This window comes from Aptenodytes patagonicus, chromosome 8, assembly GCF_965638725.1.
Source record: "Aptenodytes patagonicus chromosome 8, bAptPat1.pri.cur, whole genome shotgun sequence".
In the NCBI taxonomy this organism is placed as follows: Eukaryota; Metazoa; Chordata; class Aves; order Sphenisciformes; family Spheniscidae; genus Aptenodytes; species Aptenodytes patagonicus.
Window position 1 is genome coordinate 8,665,006 of NC_134956.1, and position 21,870 is coordinate 8,686,875.

The window sequence follows — 21,870 nt, forward strand, 5'->3', positions numbered from 1 at the left end:
TGAAGCATTCATAAGCTTTCAGCTGTGCTGATAAGGCTGTGGCCACTGTTCACAGGACAGGGAAGCAAAACACACATTTACAACCAAGGCCATTCTTTAGTACAGATAAGGCAGTTTGGGGGGGCGGGGGGGGGGGTTACAACAGTAATCACATGGCTTTTTAGACTAAAGGGAGGCTGGGCCTGTTGTTCGTTCTGAGGCCTTGGCTTAGATTGCAGTTACTATTGCCAACAAGGTGTAAAAGTGTTGCAGGGGAGAGGCTTTTAATGCCTTCTCCCTGAGAAGCGTGGATGATGGTTTTTCCCTCCAGTGCTTTAGTGCAGTCTTCCTCTGTGCGCTTGAGAGCTCTCCCGGTAAGAAAGCCCTGAGGGGCCCTATGTTGGTCCATCCGCTCCTCAAGGGGTGTTGCACATGGCCTGGAAAGAGTTTGGAGTGCTGCCAGGAGCCAGCTGAGAGGTCACCAGGCCCCTGCACTGCTCACAAAGTTGGTGCTGTAGGTCACAGGGGCACAGGAGAGCACACATGGGAATTATCCCATGCTTGCCTTGCTCTTACATGCCATCCTGGGCTTCACCCAGGGACGCTAGGCTAGACCAACCTTTGGTTGAGAGAACAGCAGGGTTGAAGTCTTTTTTCCCCTCCATTTGTCACGGACTTGTTGATAGCATTCAGGTGACCTAACTTCAGACACCTGAGCTACTTAGCTGGCATGCCTGCACAAACGTTGGTAGGCTTTTACTATAAGGCAGTAGTCTCCCCCTAAGACAGATACATAAAACAATATCATAAGGTTTGTACCCTAGGAAGGCCTCAGTGAGCACAAAGGAGGGATGAATGTAGCTGTCTGCCTTGTAGGTGTCTAATGTCAATTAGACATTAGATGTTGTATAATATAATCTCTTGGCTTCTGTTTCTCTAGGAATTAAACAGGAAATGCAAATGAAAGGAAATAAATGCATGCACACAGTGCAAGCTCTCTTGAAGGTGCAAACACCCCAACAGTCTCCATTGCTTCGTTAGGCATGTGGAACTGCACTTCTCTAGTTATGGGATATCCCCAAGACTACAGCTGCCAAATCAGACCTCTGAAGTGTTTTCCTGCTTGAAAAGCAGAAGGAGAGCATTATCAAAATTGGTGGCTTGTCAGTAGCAAGCCTCAAGATCCAGGCTCATCCAATGCGTGGCAAGGCAGCTGGCTGGTGCCTCGCTGCCTGATAGTGCACTGGAGCATGGTTCAGGTTTCCTTAGCTCCCATCTTTTGTTTGCTAAAGCTCAGCTACAAAAGCTACGAGTATAAATACGAAAAATTTTTTTAAACATTCCACGCCAGTGCGTGCCAGACATCTCACAGCCAACCCAGAAGTGCTGCGTCAGTACCAGCTCTATATTTGGTGATGACTGCTGGAACTGGATTGGAAGAGCTCGGCTCTCCTCCTATATCCAACCTATGTTAGTACCACCCATCCCTCAGCTAGGAGAAACTCTTAAGGTGTGGATCACTGCGTCTCGGTACTCATGCCTCTGTGGGAATGAGGATTACACACTGGCTGTCTTTGAGTGCTGTGCATGCCTTTGAACAGTGTTTAATTAGTCCACTGTTGGGGAAAACAAAGATATTAAACAGTCCATGAATCTGCTTTGCTACAGCAGTTACTCCTTTCCTGTACGATTGCACACAAATACTACCATGTCTCCTGATCCAGAACCCCAACCAAACCCCAAGCCCCAAAAACACAGGCCATTTTTGTTTTAGAGACTGGTCAGGGAAAGAAATAGCTCATATGGCAAGTGCCAGGCTCAGGTCCACTTTCCCTTCTTTCTAAACCAAGCTGGGTTTGCATTTCAGACAAATGCTTCGAGTATAAGAGAAACAGAAACTCAAATCTAATAGCGACTGTGCCTTAGTCAGCTGGGGTTTGTGACCTGGAAGGCTGTGCATCTGGAGGTGCTGTGACATTCAGGTTAGCACTGCCACCTTCACATCTCTGGCCTTTAAGAGAGACTACCGTTTAAGTTGCTGTGTTTCTGTGCTAAGAAACTCAGCACATTTCCACAAAAAGTCTGAGCTGTGAAACGACACTTTTGCTTTGCAGGTCAGTAGTCTGAACTGGCCTTCAGTTCTGCTTTATTCCTGCCGTGTACAGAAAGCCAGAAAAGCCAGAGCTGCTCATTTTATGGCACAGCAGCAAAAGAGCCCATTGTGGCTGGGAAGGGCTTGCTCTGGCAGGCTGCAGCCACAGCCCCTGCGGCGGGCTGGGACACCCTGTGCCTGCAAAGGCCTGCGGAGCTGAGCATCAGCAGAGCCAAGTAAAACTAAAAAACACCCCTGGTGAGGGATGTGGAGGCAGGGTGGGAGCAAGGTTGCCGGCAAGGGCCTCCTGCACCCTGTCCCCATGGCCAGGGATGAGGCCACACGATGGCAGCCTTTCTGCACAAATGCTTCAGCACGCACTGAAGGACCTTCAGGGAGTTCAGCGGTGCTGATGGGCTGGTGGCTCTTTCCCTAACTTTTGACCCTACAAGAGGGTGGGTGTTGAAATGTTGATCACTTGTAGAGGGAGAAAAGGAATACCTTCTGGGGAGTTGCAGAAACTTGGAGCATTTGGCCTTTGCCAAACTGGGAGCTGCGTTTGCAAGAGCAGCCACAACCACCTTCTGAGCGGCACAGAATATTAAGGGTCACGTCTGTATGCCTGTGACACACCTAAGCAATGCACACTGTGGCGTAACAGAGCTGCTGGTGGCTCAATAGCTGCTCCACACAGTTCCAGACCTGCTGTAGCAAAATCTGATTTCAAAGTCTGTATGCACTTGGCTTGCCAGCAAAGGCACAGGGCAGCTGCTTAATGTCTTAACACCCGGCCAAAAAAAAGAAAAACTGTGGGACTCAAGAATCTGCACAGTAGCCCGCTATTAGCAATATTACCACTGGTAATAAGGAGAAACAAAGAAGAACGGTTCTCTGGAGTCTGTCGATAGGGTCTGCAACACACGCTAATTTCATCGTGTGCATCTTCAGCCTCTATCGCCACTGTCTTAGTAGTGATTAGAAACCAGAGATTTTTAATGTAAATAATGACACTTTACTATAAGAATATAGCTATAGCACCCTGATCCACTTTCTACAACACATCATCTTAAAAAGCTTCTAATGGATTTGAAGAAAATATAATTTTGACTAGAAGTGAAGGTTTAAGGAAATGATAAGAAAAAAACAGGCATAGAGGTGAGCATAGTGTTCTTCTTGGTTCTTGATGGGGTTTAGGAGAGATACTAAAAGATCTGTATAGAACAAGAAACTCCTGTTTCTAGATAAAAATTAAATAAAATTAAGCCTAGTTCTTAAATTTAACAAGCTTTAGCAAAAATTTTACTGTGTTAGTTTGAAATATTAATATAACAAATTAGTTATTATGGCAAGTAATCCCACAGAAGGGCACAGAATGAGAAAAAAAATCTCCAAAAGGTCTCAGTAAGGTACAACATGATCCACTCTCCCACATGATTCTGCAAAAACTTTCATGGCTAAACCTCAGAATTCCTCTCAGCTCAGCCAAAGGCAAGGGGCTGTTTTCTCACGATCTCCCAGCGTAAGAGGGTGTTATTCATCCAGTGATAGTCTGGAGGGTTACAGGAGTGGGTTGTGCTTATTACTTGTTGCTTTTCTCTTCTCTCTCTCAAAGGTGTTCAGAGTTTAAAAACAGAAAGGTATCTGTGAACTAGCTGTAGCCTGCAAAATGCAGCTGAGTTGAAGCATAAGCCTCCCTCAGTTACTCGTATTTCGCAGTCTCACAATTGTTTAAGTAGACTTTATTTAAAGAAAAAAAGTAGCAACTAAGTAAGTGCACAGAAGGGACTAATTTAACCAACCCTTTGGATAAAAGTCAGGGTAGGGCAAGAGGTGTCATGGGAGTGTTTTAACCCAGCAGAAATGTGATGACTAAATGGGTAATTGCTACTCTGAACATGTACCATCACTGGGCGCCTCCTGCACTCACTTAGGAGTATTTCTACATTTCTCATGCAACCTGCCTGTGTGACAAGTCTGTGCACACACATTGTATCCAATTAGCGTCAAGCGTAAGAGCTCCTCAGCGTATGTGTCGCTAAACCCCTCCTGGAAGCAATTTTCCCAGCATACAAAGAGTAAATCACCTTTCTCCTAACTCTCTCAGAGGATAGTTCCCAAATAAGGGCAAAATAAATGCATGTATTACATGATAAAGCATTCTAATTAATTAGATAATATTCTCCCAGCAAAAGTAGATGCAGAGTATTATCTGCTTTAAGTGTTAAACATTACATGTCATTAAACACATCAGGGTAGGTGAGACAAGGCACTTCAATAGGCACTTGTGGAAAACTAGTGAAACAACCTGCTTAAAAAAAGCCCAAACAACCCCAAAACAAACAAACAAAACAACTGGAAAAGAAAAAAAATCAATGCACACCTACTGCAGGAAGTATAAATTACTTTCTCTATGTCCCAGTCTCTCCAGAAGCATCAGTACCTGGAGAGGAGAGCAGAGGGAGGGTACACAACCTGCTCTGCACACCCTCTCCTCAGGCACCAACTGCATCAGGTGAAACTGTTAGCTTAATTTGACAAATGACTTAACATGACCACACCTTGTATAATCGATAGTCACACTGTGCTATCGGAATGTCCCCAGTAGTCTCCTGTGACACCAGCTATCGTTCTTCACACATTTTCAATTGACCAAACATCATGCTTAGACAAAGGCAATGCTTGCTGAGAAAAAAGAACTCTTCCACCAGGATGTAACACAAATCCTCCTGAAATGAAGCCAAACCCAGAACTGTATTTTATTCCAGCAACTGAAAGGTTGGGTTACCTCTGGGCAGGCCTAGAAGGAGCTCAGAAGGCCGTGGGAGCTGGGGTGCTTCCTTAGGTATTCTACTAGGGGCCAAAGGCAAGAAACTGGCCTAAGAAAGGCTTAATTAATTAGTTAATTATCTACCCAGGGGCAACTGTAGTGGGAAACACCAAGGTGAAAACCGCCTGTTTCAGCTGGTGTATGTTAGATGCTGAGCCTCTGGGCTGGGCTTCCTTTTTCTGGTCTCATGCACAGGAGAGGTCTCCCCTCTCTTCCCTGCTCTCTTGTTGCCTTCTCCCAAAGGCTGGCTGGGTCATAAACCATCATCTGCTAGTGAAGGAGCAGCTCCCCTAAACAGAAAACAGTTCTGGAGTGGCTTCAGTTTAATGTTGTGCTGAAGAAGTTATATGCATCAGAGATGGATGAGAAGGGCTCAAAGGAGAGCACCAATAGGCGTACTGCAGGTATAGGACAAGCAGAGAGGGATGTTTTGTTTCAGGTTATTCTAAGAGAGGTGGTGAGGATTACGAGGAAACCATTTGTATCTCTTCCTTCTGCCAGAAAACAGAGCATTAAACCCATAATCAGAGTAAATTGGTACTCTGAGTGTTACCCACTCTTGGCCTACACAGCACAAGAGCCAGACCACATGGATGCTGCACAGCCAGGCAGTGAGGACACGAAAGCTGTCGCTAGTGTGTGGGAAGTTGCCTGTGGACAGCTCAAGGATCTGAAAGACCTTTGTTTTTCAGGACTGTCCGTCCTGATCTCTGATATTTGCTATTATCAGAACTCAAGAAGCCGTTAATAGAGTTACTAATAGCAAAACAGATTGCTGTAAAAGGGCAAAGAGACACCCCCCTGTTTACCACCATTCCCTCAGGCTAATCGGAAACTGGAGGCTGGATCCAGCTTGGGCTGCTCCCTGTTGCTTTCTAAGAGCAAGCAGACAATGCATTGGGAATGACAACCATATAACAAATGGAGGATTTGCACCCACTCACTTATTATATGCCTTGCTGGAAAAGCACACCTAATCTGATAACAATCTGACTTCCAGCTATGAAATCCAGAGAACTTTTGCACCTGGCAAAGGTTCAGGTGGAAATCTATCGCAGGGTGCATGAGGAGACCTGAGAGACCCCTGGTCATAGTGAAAGCGAATGCTAGGCTGGGGAGGTTTGCTTAGGAAATACAAATATTTTCTTTGCCAAAACTGACTTAGGTATTGGGATTCCTGTCTGATACTAAGCAGATAAGCTTAGAATTAAGCATGCCTGGGGGCTGAGAGCTGGCCCAAGCAGGGTGGACTATCTGGGAGTAAATGGCCAGCACTGCTCCTCACAGCCTGGCTGGCTCCTGGCAATCAGTACAGGCTGCGCCACCTCATTCATACCCCAAGCACCTGCAAACACAGCAGGAGATCGTGCTGTTTTCAAGCTTATCACCTGGTCAGGGTGGTGTAAAGTCCTTTTCCCCAGAGGGGTAGCCGTGCCTCTCACCTACACAGGAGCCCTCAGCGACTTCATGTGCAGAGCAAAGAGCAGAGGAAGATTTTGAACATGGCTCAGTCTGTTGTGCCTTGGTGAGCACATCTGTAACCCAGAGGTGGCTCTGGCTTTGTCTTTTCAGCACCCTCTCTGGTTGCTGGAGACAGGCGTGATGGATGGTTTCCCTTCTCTGACAGAGGCCTGGCTGCTCCATCACAGGACACCGCAGCCCTGGGGCACAGGGACGTGAGCAGCATGCCTGCCTCAGGGATGATGGCGGGAGCCCTTCCTGGCCCCCCCCCCCCCCCCCCCCCCAGCCCAGAAGGCTGGACCTGACCCCTGTGCTGGCAATGTCCTGTTCCTGATGAAAGTGTGGTATGAAAACCACACGTCTCCTTGCTCCCTGCATGGGCGTCCCCCCGCTGTGCCTCCCTTCCTGAGCCCAGGGACGCTCTGGGCAGGAGGGCAGTGTGCCTTCATCTCCAAACCGCCATCATGGCGTCCCCGCTCAGCTTTACGGGAGCCCAGGGCCTTTCCCCTCAGAGAGGGATCCCCACCCTCCTGGACTCTCCCTCGTGTCCCAGACAAGCCAAACAAGCAGGCCTGGGCCCCCAGACCAAGCAGGGGCTGTGCTGGAGCAGCCATGGGCAGGGCTGGGGGGGCCAGCTGGTCAGGGTCGCTGAGGCCCATCAGTGCCCGAGACAGGCTGGGAGGCCGCCCAGCACCTCTCCCCCACGCCGGCGGGTTTGGCCCTTGGCCGCCTTCCCCAGAGCTCAGGGACACAGAAAACACGCAGCTCCTCCTGCCACGCCTGGAGCACGATTGCCGGTGGCCGGAGGACGACGTGGAGCCACCGCTGCTCTTGCTGTGAGTCAGGACAGGCCACGTGAGGCCCCAGCGCTGGCCCCGGCACCTGGCCGCCCACCTGCCATCGCGTGCCGGGGCCAGCGCTGCACACGCCCTGCCCTGGGATCCCAACCCACCACACAGCCCTGCAGGTAAGTGCCGGGGAGGGGTTCGGGAGCTTCTTGTGGTCGAGACCAAGGGTGTTTCAGGGTTGTATCCTGGCTCTTGGTACATGGCTGGGTTGTTGATTACTCCCTGAGGTGTCACGACGCTGTACGAGGGGTTGTCGTGCTGGGGGGGCAAGGCACAGGACTTCTCTGTAACCTCTATGTCTTCCTGACTGGACTTCCACATCTTTTAATTTTTTTTTTCTTCTATAAAATACTTGAGGCAACGCCCCCATTTTATGTGTAGAAGAAGATTTGTTTGCCTTAACTTTACTCAGACTACAAACGTGAGCTCTTCTGGCTTCTGATGAGCTCATTTTCTTCCCTTCAGAGCTTTCCGACGACTGCACAGAGGAGCACACGACGCATAAGGCGGAATACAAACCAGGTAATTTCAAATGGTGTATGTAAATGCATATGGGAGCGCTGCCATTATATTACCAGTGTGGCTGGAAAACAGGCAGCAAACCGCCCCAGGCTTGTGGGTGTAGGGCTGGCAGCAGCACGGCCACCGTGTCTGGGCTTGCTGTGAGAGCCGGGAGAGGAAGGAAGTGCCAGTGCTGCGGTAAGGGGCTGACGGGCTGCGCTCGCTCCCCGCTCACCTCCATGGGGATGGTCACACCGAGCCTGGGGAGCTGTCCTTCCCACAGTGACACGCACTCGCTGGGTCTCTCCACCTGCCTGTGTTCAAGGACACCATAAAGAGTGAAAAGTCTTTGAGTTTTGCTACTTCTCTGTCACATTTCAACTATATTTGACAACAGGAAGGCAAGCAGACAAGTAGCAGAATTATCTCACTGGTGGCATTGCCCAAGGAGACTGGAGTAGGAACGGTTTCAAACTGAGCTGGCGTGGATCTGTTTTTGTTGTCTCACTGGAAGAAACTACCAGCTCTCACCACAGCCACAGCCCTCCAAGACATCTTCCTGTGGAACCAACTGCTAGGACCAACCTGAGACTTGCAGGTGTGCTTTATGAAGTTTGTTTGGTTTGGTTTGAGAGAAGGGCAGGGAGGGACTTAATGTTTATGGTTAAAATAAAATTTGGCAAGATTTGGCGTCAGCATATAACTTAAAATGAAAGGTAAAAGTAGTTTCAAAGGAAAAAGGTTTAGGATTGTCTGGTTTTTGTCTTGAAGTCAAAACAACCTTATTTTACTTTATTTACATTTTTTGGTATCCCATTGAACAATTTCACTCAGATATATTTCAGCAGCTAAGCAAAATGTTGTTGTGTATGGCAGTTATTAGCCTCACTTTCTGAACAACTAGGAGAAGTCTGACTCTGCACACAAATTTTATTCTAACATGTTAAAAAGACCTCACTGCAATTAAATTCTGATTTACTGTGGGGAAAGCAAGATGAGGTCTGTTGTTCATGTCATTCCCCAATGAGCTCATGGCCAGGCTGAAATGCCAGTATATCATCATCCTTCTCTCATCATGAGGTATAATCAACTAGATCACTTTCAAAACATACAATAATTAAATGCCTATACTTATCCTTTGTTTAGATCTGATTTTCTTTTCAGAAGAGCCACAGGAGAATTAATTGTCCATAGTCTAACAGAAATTAGGTACCCAGCTTCCTTAGTTACGTAAAGCTTGGTGACTGACTGGGCTTAGCTGTGCTGCAGGCACAGAAAGGGAGATGGGAGCAGACGCTGGCTGCTCCTGGATCCTCCTGTGGCATCCAGGTCTTATCAGAGCGAGATGCATGAGTGCATTAGGCAAATATATTTCTGTTGCTGGTACAGCTGAGCAGTCCAGTCATTTGGGCCAGCAAATGAACAGTTTTAAGGTAAATCAGTCTGATAGCAAATGAGGAGGACAGCGTCTCCTCTGCCTTCAGTGTTGTATCTGCTCTTCCTTTGTGCGTGGTGGGACAGATCTGCTAGTGCCTACCTGCTCGCTTTGTCTTTGGGATGACGCAAAGCCAGCATAAGGCAGCTACTGCGACAGGTTCATGTCACACGAAGAGCAACGTGCCTCGAAAGTGCCAGTGAAAGTGACCTTCACTAGGTATTAGGGGCCCCAAAGACAAACCTCCTGAATTTCACTCAACAGTAAAATCTGTGGATATTTATAAATAATTTTATGAAATGGAATTCATCAGTCAGAAAAGAAATATTTATATTTCAAGTAATTTTGTTCCTTTAGGCCTGGTATTTCAGCTGTGCAGTCCCCAAAGAGGTCTGAAGGATTTAACTTACAAAAGCAAACACTGTTGCAAGGTTTAAGCTGAGTAAATAGGAAGGCAAGAAAAAGACTGCAAAAGGCTGAAAACCATAACTACACAGAAATTACGTTCTTTATTGTGCGGCCGAGAACGAGTTTATCCAGGGTGTGGTATGCTGGGTTCCTGTATTTCAACATCAGCTGTTGCTTACGCGGGGAAGAGAGGACAGATGCGTTTCCTGCATTTTGTTGGGTGCTCACAGTCTCACATTGCCAGCGACTGTCTCAGTGCTGCTGCCACAGCTACAGCAGCAAAGGCTGTAAGTCAGGCAAGGTTTGTGGGAGAGGTAAAAACTTTTATTAGACTAACTGATAGAGTTGAAAGTTTGTTTGTCCAAAAACTTGCCAGTTGTTCCAGGTATATCAGGTGGTTAAATAACAGGTATTATCCGCCATTGTGGATGTCTTGCATAGACTCATCATCGGGAATAATTTCAAAGTGTTTTTAAAATATTAAATTATTTTTTTCTCACAATACACCTAGGAGGTAGGTAAGCAGTTTTCTGGGCTTAGCCTTTAAAAGTGGTTAAAGAGGATATGTAATTTTCCCAGAGCCAAACAGCAAACCAGTGGCTAAAAAGAGTTTCTAACTAAGCACCTCATCACTTGAAGAACACTTGCAGCCTAAGGAGAAAGCTCCCAGAATCACCAACATAACAGAAATGTGGGACCTCGACCCTGGTTCCAAAGGAGGGACGGGTTTTGCAGCTACTTTGGAGTCTGTCTGTGTCTAATTTCCTCTACCTGAGAACTGACACGCTAAAAAGTTGTTCTGTTTCCAGAATGAAGATGTTTTTGCTTGTGTGTTATACTAGCCTTCTGAAAATATTAACTGGACCTGTTCTGGATTTTGTATTAGAATATTTTTGTGACTGATATGATGGTCTCTAGAGAACTGAAACGGCCTGTAAGAAAAGAAACAGTTTTCTGTCTGGAAAATGTAAAGGAAATAGTTTTCAAACTGCTCGATTGACAGTGTTTTGTTGAATGGACCCAAAAGTCATATTGTAAGAAAACCTGTGGGTGTATAAACTGTTTTCCTATTGTGCCCGGCACAGTGAAAACTGTACTTCAGGCTCCCCAAAAATCTCCTTTTGCATCTCTCAATACAATAGTGTTTTAGTTGAAATGCTGCATGAGGGAAGATGCAGTCAGTGCAGGATGCCTGGACCACAGTAGGCGAAGGCAACTCTTCAGAACCACAACCACCACAAAAAATGCATCATCAGAATAAAACAGCCTCAAAACAAAATTTCTGGGGTGAGTTTAGCAAAACAAAAGGAAACGTTGGATTTTGGGGATGTCAGAGTGTTTTGTTTCTGTGGCAAATACCAGTAAGAAATCTGGGACCGACACTTAAAAATTTTTAATTCATAAACCAAAAGTTAGTGAAAGTTTCCTTTTCATGGCAACTTGGGAAGAACAGATGTTGAAGTGTCGAAGTCTTCTGTGAGACAAGGATTCCAAGTCCTGCGGGGCTCTCCTGTGAACTATTGCTACTATCCTCCCCGATTGGTACATTTTAAGTATAAGGATGTCAAAGGTACGGAATAATCATTCTGTTTTGTGAGTGGAACAGGGCCTATTAAGTTACTCACATCTGTGGTAAATAGTTAATTAGACACCTTGGTAGGTGTAAAAAAACAACAATGTGAATGATCAAGTTGGACTTCTTTTCGTTTTACTCATGATGATTAGACTTTTGTTCTTTCTTAATAACCAAAGGCCAGCCAGGCAAGACTCACTCAGAGGAGTCAAGAATGGGTCCCGGGAGGGTAAATGAATCATGATGTGAAACTCCCATTGCAACAGAGAATTGTTTTCAAAACTAAAGTGCCTAGAGATAGACGCCATGTTTGCAGAAAAGCAAGTATAAGACAGAAAAATAGAGGTCAGACTGATCTGTTTCTAAATATGCTTTTTCTCCCCTTTTGAACAGGCACAGCAATGGAGAACTTGAATGTCCCGTTCCCAGATCTGACTGAAGAACAGCAAGGTAAGGGTAGCACACGAAGAACAGCAAGGTAAGGGTAGCACACAAAGATCAAAGCTCCGGCTCATTCACACTACGCAACAGTGTTTGCTAGAGTGGTCATGAGGCAATGAAACTTGTTTCCTCTGAAAACACACTCCATCCATCTCCTTGCTTGTGAAAGAGAGACCAGCAGTCAGTTCCCAGCTCTTCCACAGGCTTCTCATCAGGCCTTGGGCATGTGCTTGTGGGAATTTAGATGCATGAAGGAGATTTTGCTGTGCATTAAATGCCTAATGAGCTATCTCAATACCTTGGTGTCTTTGTGCCTGTCTGTAAAATAGCATGGTCAGAATAAGCATCTGTGAAATAGCTAGGAATACTTCCCCTGCTTCTTTAACTGAGACAGTAGCATCACAGAGACACCGGTAATTTGCCTGGGCTATTGACATTTTTCTACTGATTTCTAGCAGACTGAGTTGCTTTACACAATACAGCACTACTCTCTGTCCTATATACTAACATGCTGCAGAGTCTGATGTCTGTCACCACGCCTTCACCGAGCACCACAGGAACACTACCATGCAACCCACCGCTACTGCTTGCACGGTGATTTGCTCGTTTTTCTTCCCAGACATTTTCCAGAGGGTTTTTACTGCTGATGCCAATTACTTGGAGAATCACGAGAAAATGAACCAGTCCTTCTGGGAATCACTTGTAAAATGTTTAGCCACTACCGACCCACCTATCCTGAATACTGAAGAAAAGAACAATGTAAGTTACTAAAGAAACATGCATGCTTTGTAAGACACTGTTATACAGATACTTTTATACTTCTCTGATATACTTTGTGGAGAGAAAACATACAGTCCAATTATCTGATATGCTAAAACATATCTAAAACATGCTAAATGCTGTAAAAGGGTGCTTAGATAAATAAGACTCAGGCCGCTGCTCTTTACTTCATTGTTCTCCATGTGAAAAAATAACTGGCTTTGTATAAATTCCTCAGGATCAGTTCAGCTCACTATTTTCTAGGCAGGACCATTGTTAGTGACATTTTGCTGTAAGATACTGCAGAGATTGCATGTCCATTTTCAGACCCTATAACTATATTTCTCCTGCTCTTTAAATAGTTAACATTACACACCATGGTTTTTTCCCAGTTGACGGCTCTGCTCCGAGTTGCTGAATGGAGTTTACGCTCTCTTCCCATCTTTGGCATTACTCTTTGTCCCCGATTTCCCCCTTATAGTAGGGGAAATCGGGGACATAGTATAGTAGGGGCAGGGGATTACATTTCCCACAGATGGGGTGAAATATATTCATTTGTATAGCAGGATGTTTTTGCAGGCTACGTTTTATTGGAAGGACTATTTGCTATTTACTTACCTTTCTTTCAGCTCCTCAACAGCTGCAATGTCCTGCCTGGAGGCTGTGCAGCCTGCCTGAAAGCCATAGAGAAGGAAGGAGTCAGGGCAATGGCTGTTCTTTACCTCTTGCTGAAGACAACCAACCCATCTGGATATAGGCAGCTGCCCAGCTCCAAGGGAAAGGGTGAGGCCTACCTGGCCGCTCGTCAGCTATTTTGTTAAAATTACTGCAGTGCCAGTGGGACTTGACACCAGTTTGAAAACTCTGATATATGCTTGGAAGTGATTATTACTGAACAACTAAAATGTCTGGAAATACTGTTTAGGAAAGTCAGTTAGGTATGGTGATAATGGGAGCCAAAGATAGTATTTTACTTTAGTTTGTGGAAAAAATCTTGTGTGTTTAGGGAGAGAGGATGTCCTGGGATGATGATGCCAAAGAAATCTCTCTGACTTAAAGTGGTGCCCCAGTTTTTCCTGTCTGGCTGGATTCATGACACCCAGGACACTTTTTTGCATGGACTGTTATCCAGCCAGCCTGGACCTCTCTGAGCTCTCATAGTGGTAAGAAATCTGAGCTGAGCCACTAAACACACTTTTGCAAATGACCTAGCAGCACACGTAGAGGTAACAAAAAGGAGTGGATAGAGGATGATGCCACTCAGGGTGCTGAACCTGGCAGCAAGATACAAATAGACTCCACTGCACTTCTCATTTGCCCGGTTGTGCAATAAGAAACTAAGTGCAGTTCCACAGGGTCCATAGAGTCATTAATTGTCTTTAATAGATCATGGAGCTGCACTCACTTAAGATGACCCTGAACTGGAGACCCTCAAGGAGATCCTGTTCCTGTTTCTGCCTTGATCAAACATGTTAATGAAGGGGAGAGAGCTCCCAGCCCGGAGAGCAGCCCAGCTTTTGTCATCTGTCAGAGTAGGAAAGTTTGTCACAGCAGGGACCCCCTTCCTGCTCTTGTACAGTGAGCGGCATCGAGCAGCCCGGGGGGAATCACGTCTAGCTGTCTATGTCCAAATATTACAACTAATAATGAAGAGATGCACAGACCCACCGGCCCTCAGCACAGAGCTGAATTTGAAGCTGTTAAGAATCCCCTGCAACTCCAGCCACACAAGCCAGGAGCACTTCACTGCCTGGCCCAGGAGTCAGCATCCCGCAGGTTTCTCCTCCCTGGTGGTTTGGCCTGGCTGGCTTTGAGGGCTTTGCTTTTTTGCCACAAGAGGGTGCTGGCACTGCGGCATAGACACAGGGGACCCAGCAGAAATCACAGGGGTGAAGGGAGAAGTAGCGCAGGGAAGGGTGAGCAACTATTCTCCAGCTAAAGCATCTTTCAGCTGCAGCTGCTGTTGCTTCAGGGAGTGGGAATTTTCACAGGGGTAGAATTATGGGTAAATTAAAGGCCAGAATATGAAACTTTAGGCATCTATCACAACCATTTAAGAAAGTGTGAACGGTAGCGTATATGATGCTTTCATTTGTAATGCTTTGTACTACTCCTCATGTGCAAAAAAACACAGCTGAAACACGACTAAGGGTCTGATTTCCTGTCAGACAACTTTAATAAAGCATTGTGAAATCTGTTGTTGTAAAAAAGAGAAAATGTAAATAGTTGTTTCTAATATTTTTTTTCTCTATATATAAAACAGATGAAAAATTGAAACTGCTGAAGAGACTGGAAAAGAATCTCATGCTTTCACAAGGGGAAGAAAAGGCTGAAAACTCATCCCATGAGTCCATGGATGAAGATACACAAGGTAAAGAGGATTTATTTTATTTTTCCCTGTCACATAATTTAGTCTGATTGCGTGTTCATAAGAGGTTCACATAGGAGACTTGCAGCAATTCAGTAGCAATTCTGCAGAACTCTGAAAAAAGTAAGAAATTGTGCAAAGAGAGAACGCAGAAAATAATCAGTACCTCTAGATTCATTATCAGCAAAATAGTGGCTGCCTCCCGCTCTTGTGAAGTTGGAGGTTTCGGAAACGTAGAAATCTGCTGCAAGATTTCTTCCCAAACAAAAGATCATAACTTCTATGATCTTCAGTGTGGTTACGGTCTAACTGAAGCCTGCGCTACAGCAGGAGGCAAAGAATAGTCAATGCACAGCAGTAGCTGGCAATGCTATAGTACTTCTCTAGCATTTCTTTTCTTATTAGCAAACATCAACAGTGTATCTAAAGTCACTTTGGCTGCCACTGGACCATTTCATTCATGGAAAGTGAGAGAGGCTAAGTGACAGGCAACATGGAAGTGATAGTGCTGATACTGGCTTATTCTGTCACAGAAAGCCACTAGCTGATTAAGATCAAATGAGTTGCATTTAGAAATAAAATTTTCAAACTAATTAGCAGTGCTGATGATGTATGTGTTTAAAATAAGAACTTTCTCAGTACACCCCTTTATACAAATTATTCCAACTTCAGATTTTGCTGTTTTTCTCCTATTCAGCCAGCTTCGAAGAGAGCTGTGAGGCAAAAGCAGCTAATAATGCTCCTTGCATTTCAAAGCCTTGATTGTTACCTACATATCCCACGGCCGTTATTATATTATGAGCAAACAACTGCAATGCTGTTGTTTCTGATACTGCTGGCACATTTTTCTTTAATCTGATGAAAAAACACTTTCTCTATCAAGACAGTGATGGGGAAGATTTAGGAAGACAGAAGACTGAAGGCCAATTACTCGGAGGTAGGACAAAGTGACAACAGTATTGGTTTTGACTAGAGACAACCAATATGAACCAAAAAAAGGATAAGTAAGTTCTGGCATTCTTTGGTTTACTTTTGAACAAAGGTATATTAACATGTATAGAGGTAGGAAAACGACCAGTCAGAATTTGGCTGTAGGAAAGGCATTTCCTACAAGATGAAGCTCAAGTAATAGTAACACTCAGCCACGCCCTGTGCTTGGAGTTGAACCAGGAGAACAGCAAAATCTACTGTTGTGGGAGAAGTCCTGCTGCCTGCGCCTGCACAGTCGCCATTGAAATGCAGCAAGTGTTTTGAAAATATCTATCGCAGCCACTACTTACAGGGCCTGCAGTCAGCATCAGCACTGACTGGAGATCATCAGCAAGGACCACACCTTGGATCTCGTTCCCGAGGCTTTTCCTTTCCTTCCAAAGGAAAAATGGAAAATAAGTACAATGCAGCTGAAGAAAATGTGCTGTGTCAACACACAAAAATAGCTATCAGCTTATGGTATAAAACCATGGATGTAAAGAAGTTAAGGCTTTAATTGTTTAATTAATGTCTCAAATTGATCTCAGCCCAGATGTAAGAGCAGCTCTTTGAATTGACATTAGGAGACCTAATTTGTCTCACAGGAATCTGATTCTACCTGACTCCAGATATTGTGAGAGATGGAATATGGGGGGTTAATAATCCATTCGTTTCCCACTTTCAAACTGCATAACCCTCAACGGACCTGCCCCCTCTAATGAGTTAGAGTTGGTATCTACCTTGTCACGTTTACACAACCACACTAATTTCAAGAGAGTTGCATGGGCTAGGACTGGCAGCAAGATATGCGTACTCATTACAGGTATTAATCTACATCATCTTTGCATAATATTTTAGGCACACCAGCAGAGGTTGTTCCCTACAGAGATTCAGGTAAGCGTTCCCAGATAACCTCATCCTGCTGGAAGGAAGACTGTAACTGCAGTTTCTTCTTTCTGACATGCTTATGTATTAAGAAATAACCCCCCAGCTGTAAATCCATTGGTTTCCAGTTAGCCTGGTGTTGGACCTGGAGATGGTGCAGACATTTTGTTGCTAGCTTGTCATAGTGGCTGGCTAATAGCAGCTGATCTGTACAAGGTGTTCTAGCAGATTAACCCATTTTTTTGTAGGCCTGCCAGGTTCTCACAAGATCAGCTCACAGCAGTTGTCATCCTTTTTAGAGGAAAACCCAGCAATTCTATTGGGCAGCTATTCAGTCTTTCCCAAGAAAGCTAGGCAGTTTTCAGCACGCCCTGCAGCCCTCTATCTCCTGTTGAACAGGGATGCAAGATTGAGAGGGAGCCGGAACCTGGTTTCTGCAAAACAGCGATACTCAGCTCTGAACACCTTCCTCCCTTAGCTCAGAGCATTCCCCAACAGAAGATGCTAGGTGAAAGCCAAACGACAAGCAACAGAGAACCAGTACCAGCTGAGAGGCTTGAACAGACAGCCACTCTAAAGGCAAATCTCCTTTTATCAGGGACTGCTGTGCAGCAGCAGAACAGGTGTAGGAAATTTCCAATGGCTTGATTGCATTACCAGCCTCATCCCTCCCACTCCCAGGCCAGTGCCACACTCATTAGTTACGAGAGGCAGACAGCCCAGCAGACTGTCCTTTTTGAGAGGACACCTGCTCAACCACTTTTCTTCTGCGGAGCAGGGAATAGTTGCTGTGACTTGGACTGTTTCAGCTGAGGACAGAGTTGGGAAGAAGATACAAGTTGCAGCATAATCCCTAGGGGAGGTTTTTGAGTTACCTATCCCCAAGAAGCTACATAAAATACGAGGGTAGATGGATATATTGTAATACAGTGTTCTCCCCACATTGCCAGGTGCAGAAAGAGGATTACAGTACTTTTCCAGTTGGCATTTGGCCTCTCCACCTCTCACCATGGCCTTTGTTGCTTCAGTTCTAGATTACGCCATGCCTACTGCACTGTACAGGTTCAGGTGATACACACATGCAGCACTTGTGATCCCAGCTCTGCTTGGTTTAGAACCAAGCTTGCTTCACTTCTAGCAACTGAATAGTAACACGGAGGCCATCAATCTTCTACTGCCCAGCTATTTCAAAGAACCTGGGATCACTGTGAATAGCCACTTTTATTGTTATCTGCTGTTGAGCCCTTTTAACTTTCTTCATTTCCTGGCACTTTCAAGTACTGTTTTGTCTGTACTGAGTCACCAAATAGGTGAATACTTGCCGTGCTTGCTAGTGCTGATAATGGTGGGAAACAATATATTTGTATTTTTACCATCAGAAATAATAAAACTATGTTGCTTTTCAGAGATTACCAGAAGAGAAGATTCAATTGCAGATGGTAAATACAAACAAGCGAACAGAAGTTTTTCTTGCGCATGCTGTCTTTCAGGACTGAGTTTTGCTTAGTAGCGATAGCTATACCAGCTCCTCGATACCTAGATATTTCCTAATCAAAAAGTAGAAGTTTGAGAATAGTTATTAAAATGCACTGTAATGCTTTAACAGGAGAAATACTGTGCAAGTCATTCCATGATACAAAGTTACAGTGGGACTACTGCATTCAGGAGGCGGAGTAATACAGAACAGACACTTGCCAAGTATGAATTGATGTTCTGATAAATTCTGTGTCTATAGATCATTCATACCACTGCACAGAGGAACATTTGTGAGTCAGAGTAGTGCAATGCTATGTTAACATTAATAATCAAATAGCTGAGTTTGTCCCCAAACTGGAACTTGATCAATCCAGAATGCTCAAAGAATCAAAAATTTAAAAAATGTGACTCCAGTATCAGGTGACCCAGAACAGAATTTCTTGGCAAAGTTTAGTTGCTTCGTGGTTCGAAAGCACAACAGCAAAAGTCTGTAGCTCATTTGGAGTACATTTCCCGTACTCTCCCGCAACATCTTTAGAGAAAATTAAATTCACTGCCAGGCAGTGGTTGCCTGGAAGCACAGCCCGATGTAAGTGAAATCAGCATCTAAAACTTGCGATGAATCAACTCCCAAAGGCTTATATGCAGCAGACTGCCTAGGGGTCTTCTCAAGTGATCAACAAGCGAAAAAGTGAAAAACCACCTGCTTTGAACACGTCATTGGAAATCTGGTAAAATATTCAGCTCTTTCTGACTTTCGACAATACAATCGGAGAAAGAACAGAATTTGGCAACTCTGCTCACAACTAGCGTAGAGCAAAATGCTCTCTACTTAAACCTCTAAAAATATCCAGCTTGTTCTTATGCTGTTCTTTCTATGTATCAGGATAGCTATCTATAGACTAATTGTCAGCTACAGTTCTTAATTTGGGGGGTGCAGAAATACTTCAACATTGGGCTCAAGTAGGTTGCTGGTACTCATACGCTTAGTAATGAAGATGGTTATATTATTGTAGCTGTGATTGTGCAAAGCACCCAAGAATCAAACTGAAGCTCCCTTGTACTACTGCTTCACTCCCCCACTGTAATTCTGAGACTATTGATTGTCCCAGACTGGAGAGAAAAGGCCCAGAGTGCTCTAAAACAATTCTGAATTGTTAATGCAACCATTAACATGATTATGCTTTTTTTTTTTTTTAAAACCTGCTCTTTTTGGGGTGATTTTAAATTTGCTAACTTGATCTTCCTGAACGGCTCGCAGATCTTTCCTTTGAACAGTTTTACATATAGTCTGCTCTGAGAATTGATTTCAGATACAAAAAGGGAAATAAACTTAAAACTCCTTAATTTCAGAGTTCCATGGCAATAAAAGACATTTCTTTTTTGTAGCATATGAGAACGAGAACACTCGCCTCCACCAGTGGACGGTACGGTGGATGGGCATACGGAAGGATGGTAATTTTTTTAATTTTTTTTTCTTTTAAATTCAACTGATGTCAACCCTGTTGAACTTTAGTCCACAAACAAGATCTCTGGTTCAAAAAAACGCCCCTCCCCCCCCGACACAAGTACATTGTTGAAGTGCATCAAGGCTTCTCGATGAAAATCATCAAGGCTTCTCATAACAACTTGTGTGCATGTAGGTTTTGCAGTTGGGTCTAGTGTACGAGACATCTCATGTGGTAACAGACTTTATTGGCTGAGTGATACACTGTACCTTAAGGTGCATTCCTAAGGGCAATGCCTGCGGTTGTGACCTAATTTTCTCTCTCTATTTCAGATGAATTCTTTCATTTTGTCATTCTTTGCTTTGCAATTGGAGCTTTACTAATTTGCTACTACTACTACAAAGGTAAGGCAAGACTTCAACGAAGGATAAATTGTTGCACGCTAGAAAAATGAGCAAAGCCAAACATTTATTTTGTTGCCTTAGATTGGACTATTTCTCTTGGAATTGGTTTAATCACCTTTGCTTCCCTGGAAACCACTGGGATATACTTTGGTCTAGGTAAGTGTATCTGCAGCAGCCAGCTCTGTACCAACGCTAAGGACACAAGGTCACACAGTCATTAAGCTACGCGAGTCTGTAACGCTGCTAGTGCCGAGATTCTGTAAATCCTCACCTAACTATCCCGTAACATCTCATTTGCAATTACACAGTGTGGCTGGAGACAAGCATGCCTTAGTGACACTGACGGGAGAGGTTGACTCATTTTTCGTTCTCAGTGATCACAAGACTTTGCATCACCTCTTTCTGCAGCAATGGCCGAACGCTAAGTTGCCATGACAATGTATAATTTTAGCAGCAAGGCAGTCTTCCCAGATACACTCTATAAGGTGCTGCGCGCTCAGGCTGCCACTCATTCCCCTGGGACTGAGGCGGCTGAACGCCCTGAGGAAGAGCTCTCAGCAGAGCCTGGATGGCAGCAGCTACTGAAAATGATACTAAAAAAATGGGCATTCTTGGCAATCCCTAGGGATGTCGTAGGAAAGGTGCAACTAGCAGCAATTTTGGCTTCCCAACTGAGAACAGAAGTCTCCGTTGTAATCGTGTGCTAATATTTTTGGTAGGTTGTGGATGGTTCTCAGGAATCAGCCTTCTCACTACTTTGTTATTAATGATATCGCAAAAGCGCTTGTTTAAACAATAGTCTTGGGTTCATTAATGTTGCAAGTGTCAGTGTTAGGTTTTTGCCATTTTTCTATTTTTTACGTTTTACCTTGCTATTTGGCTCATCTTGAAAAAAATGTTTGTTTTCACAATTAGTGTATCGAATTCGGAGCGTACTTGACAGTTTTGTTCCTCTGATTGACAAATTCAGGCCAACAGGTAATAGTGATCTTCTTACTGACTGCATACGTATTCCCTAGACCTTCCTGGGTACTTCATTTTGGTCAAGTCTTAAGACTAACTTCTCTAAATTACAATTTCCAAACTTCTTAATTAAAAAAAAAAAAAATTACTACAGTTCATTACAGCTGCTTGGGTTTGAAAAATGCATTATTCTTGACTCTTTCCATGTGGCAGAGCATTTTCACATTTTTAATACTCTGCCCTGCGTGGGGTATTAGCTATTTCCTGACAATGTCTGAATAAGAATGCTATAGCTCAATTAAAAATTCAGGGAGTGGGGGTGGGTTTCTCTTGTCGGGTCTTCAAACAGACTCCAGGCTCATGTTTATCTGTGTTCACGAACACAAAACATGAAGAATGCTGAAAAGCTGCATAGACACATGACAGTTTGAACACAGTAGTCCTGACAGTCTCCTTTTTCTTCATCATGCAGGTATGAGGAAAGCTGCCTAGGAGTATTATTTCAGGAGAGTTCCACAAAACCCTGCTGTCTGAATTTCTAGTATTAAAAGAACTGCCTTATGAGGCAAACATAAAAACCTAATGGCTAATGTTAAATATTGAAATGTTAAACCATAGAAAGACATTATTCCCTGCCCTTAAAAATAAAGCTGAAACTGCATTACGGGGTCCCATTCTTTCTTCTGAAGTGATTCGTGGCTCAGCGGAGCTCGTAAGACAATCTAGATGTAGGTTTATATTTAATTCCATTAAATATAAACACATTCTCCTTCCCTCCCCCATGCAACCACGTTAATCTGGCTATGGTGTATCAAAATCAACAAAATAACCAATATTATCCTCCGCTGGTTCTGGATTAGGCTCTGGATGTTTCAGTAGGAATCCTGGCAACCACAAAGCCACCTCCTCTTCACCCCTTGTGATGCTGCAAACCAGGCAAACACCAGCTGCTTGATTACAGAGTTGAGCCCCAACAGTGCACTAGCACTGAAGCAGATTAATTTATTGTGGCAGAACTCAATATAGTGGGCGT

General features: G+C 44.4%; 1 protein-coding gene across 1 annotated transcript; it reads left to right on the forward strand.

Annotated features, from left to right (window-relative positions):
• The first annotated feature begins 7,281 nt into the window (after nucleotides 1–7,281).
• On the forward strand, nucleotides 7,282–21,498 carry TMEM40 (transmembrane protein 40). Its single transcript, XM_076346256.1, has 14 exons — nucleotides 7,282–7,326; nucleotides 7,673–7,729; nucleotides 11,518–11,574; nucleotides 12,185–12,324; nucleotides 12,954–13,107; nucleotides 14,588–14,695; nucleotides 15,576–15,629; nucleotides 16,520–16,555; nucleotides 17,953–17,985; nucleotides 19,412–19,477; nucleotides 19,803–19,874; nucleotides 19,956–20,030; nucleotides 20,790–20,852; nucleotides 21,310–21,498. Exons 3-14 carry the CDS (start codon nucleotides 11,526–11,528, stop codon nucleotides 21,327–21,329), a joined length of 870 nt encoding a protein of 289 aa, XP_076202371.1. The 5' UTR covers nucleotides 7,282–7,326; nucleotides 7,673–7,729; nucleotides 11,518–11,525; the 3' UTR covers nucleotides 21,330–21,498.
• The last annotated feature ends 372 nt before the right edge of the window (nucleotides 21,499–21,870 follow it).

Bases quoted from the DNA above. Each gene is read 5' to 3' on its own strand.
- TMEM40 (XM_076346256.1), top strand. From the start codon at position 11,526: ATGGAGAACTTGAATGTCCCGTTCCCAGATCTGACTGAAGAACAGCAA. The intron at 11,575-12,184 runs GTAAGGGTAGCA...TTTTCTTCCCAG, and splicing joins TCTGACTGAAGAACAGCAAG to ACATTTTCCAGAGGGTTTTT. The intron at 19,478-19,802 runs GTAATTTTTTTA...TCTCTATTTCAG, and splicing joins GATGGGCATACGGAAGGATG to ATGAATTCTTTCATTTTGTC.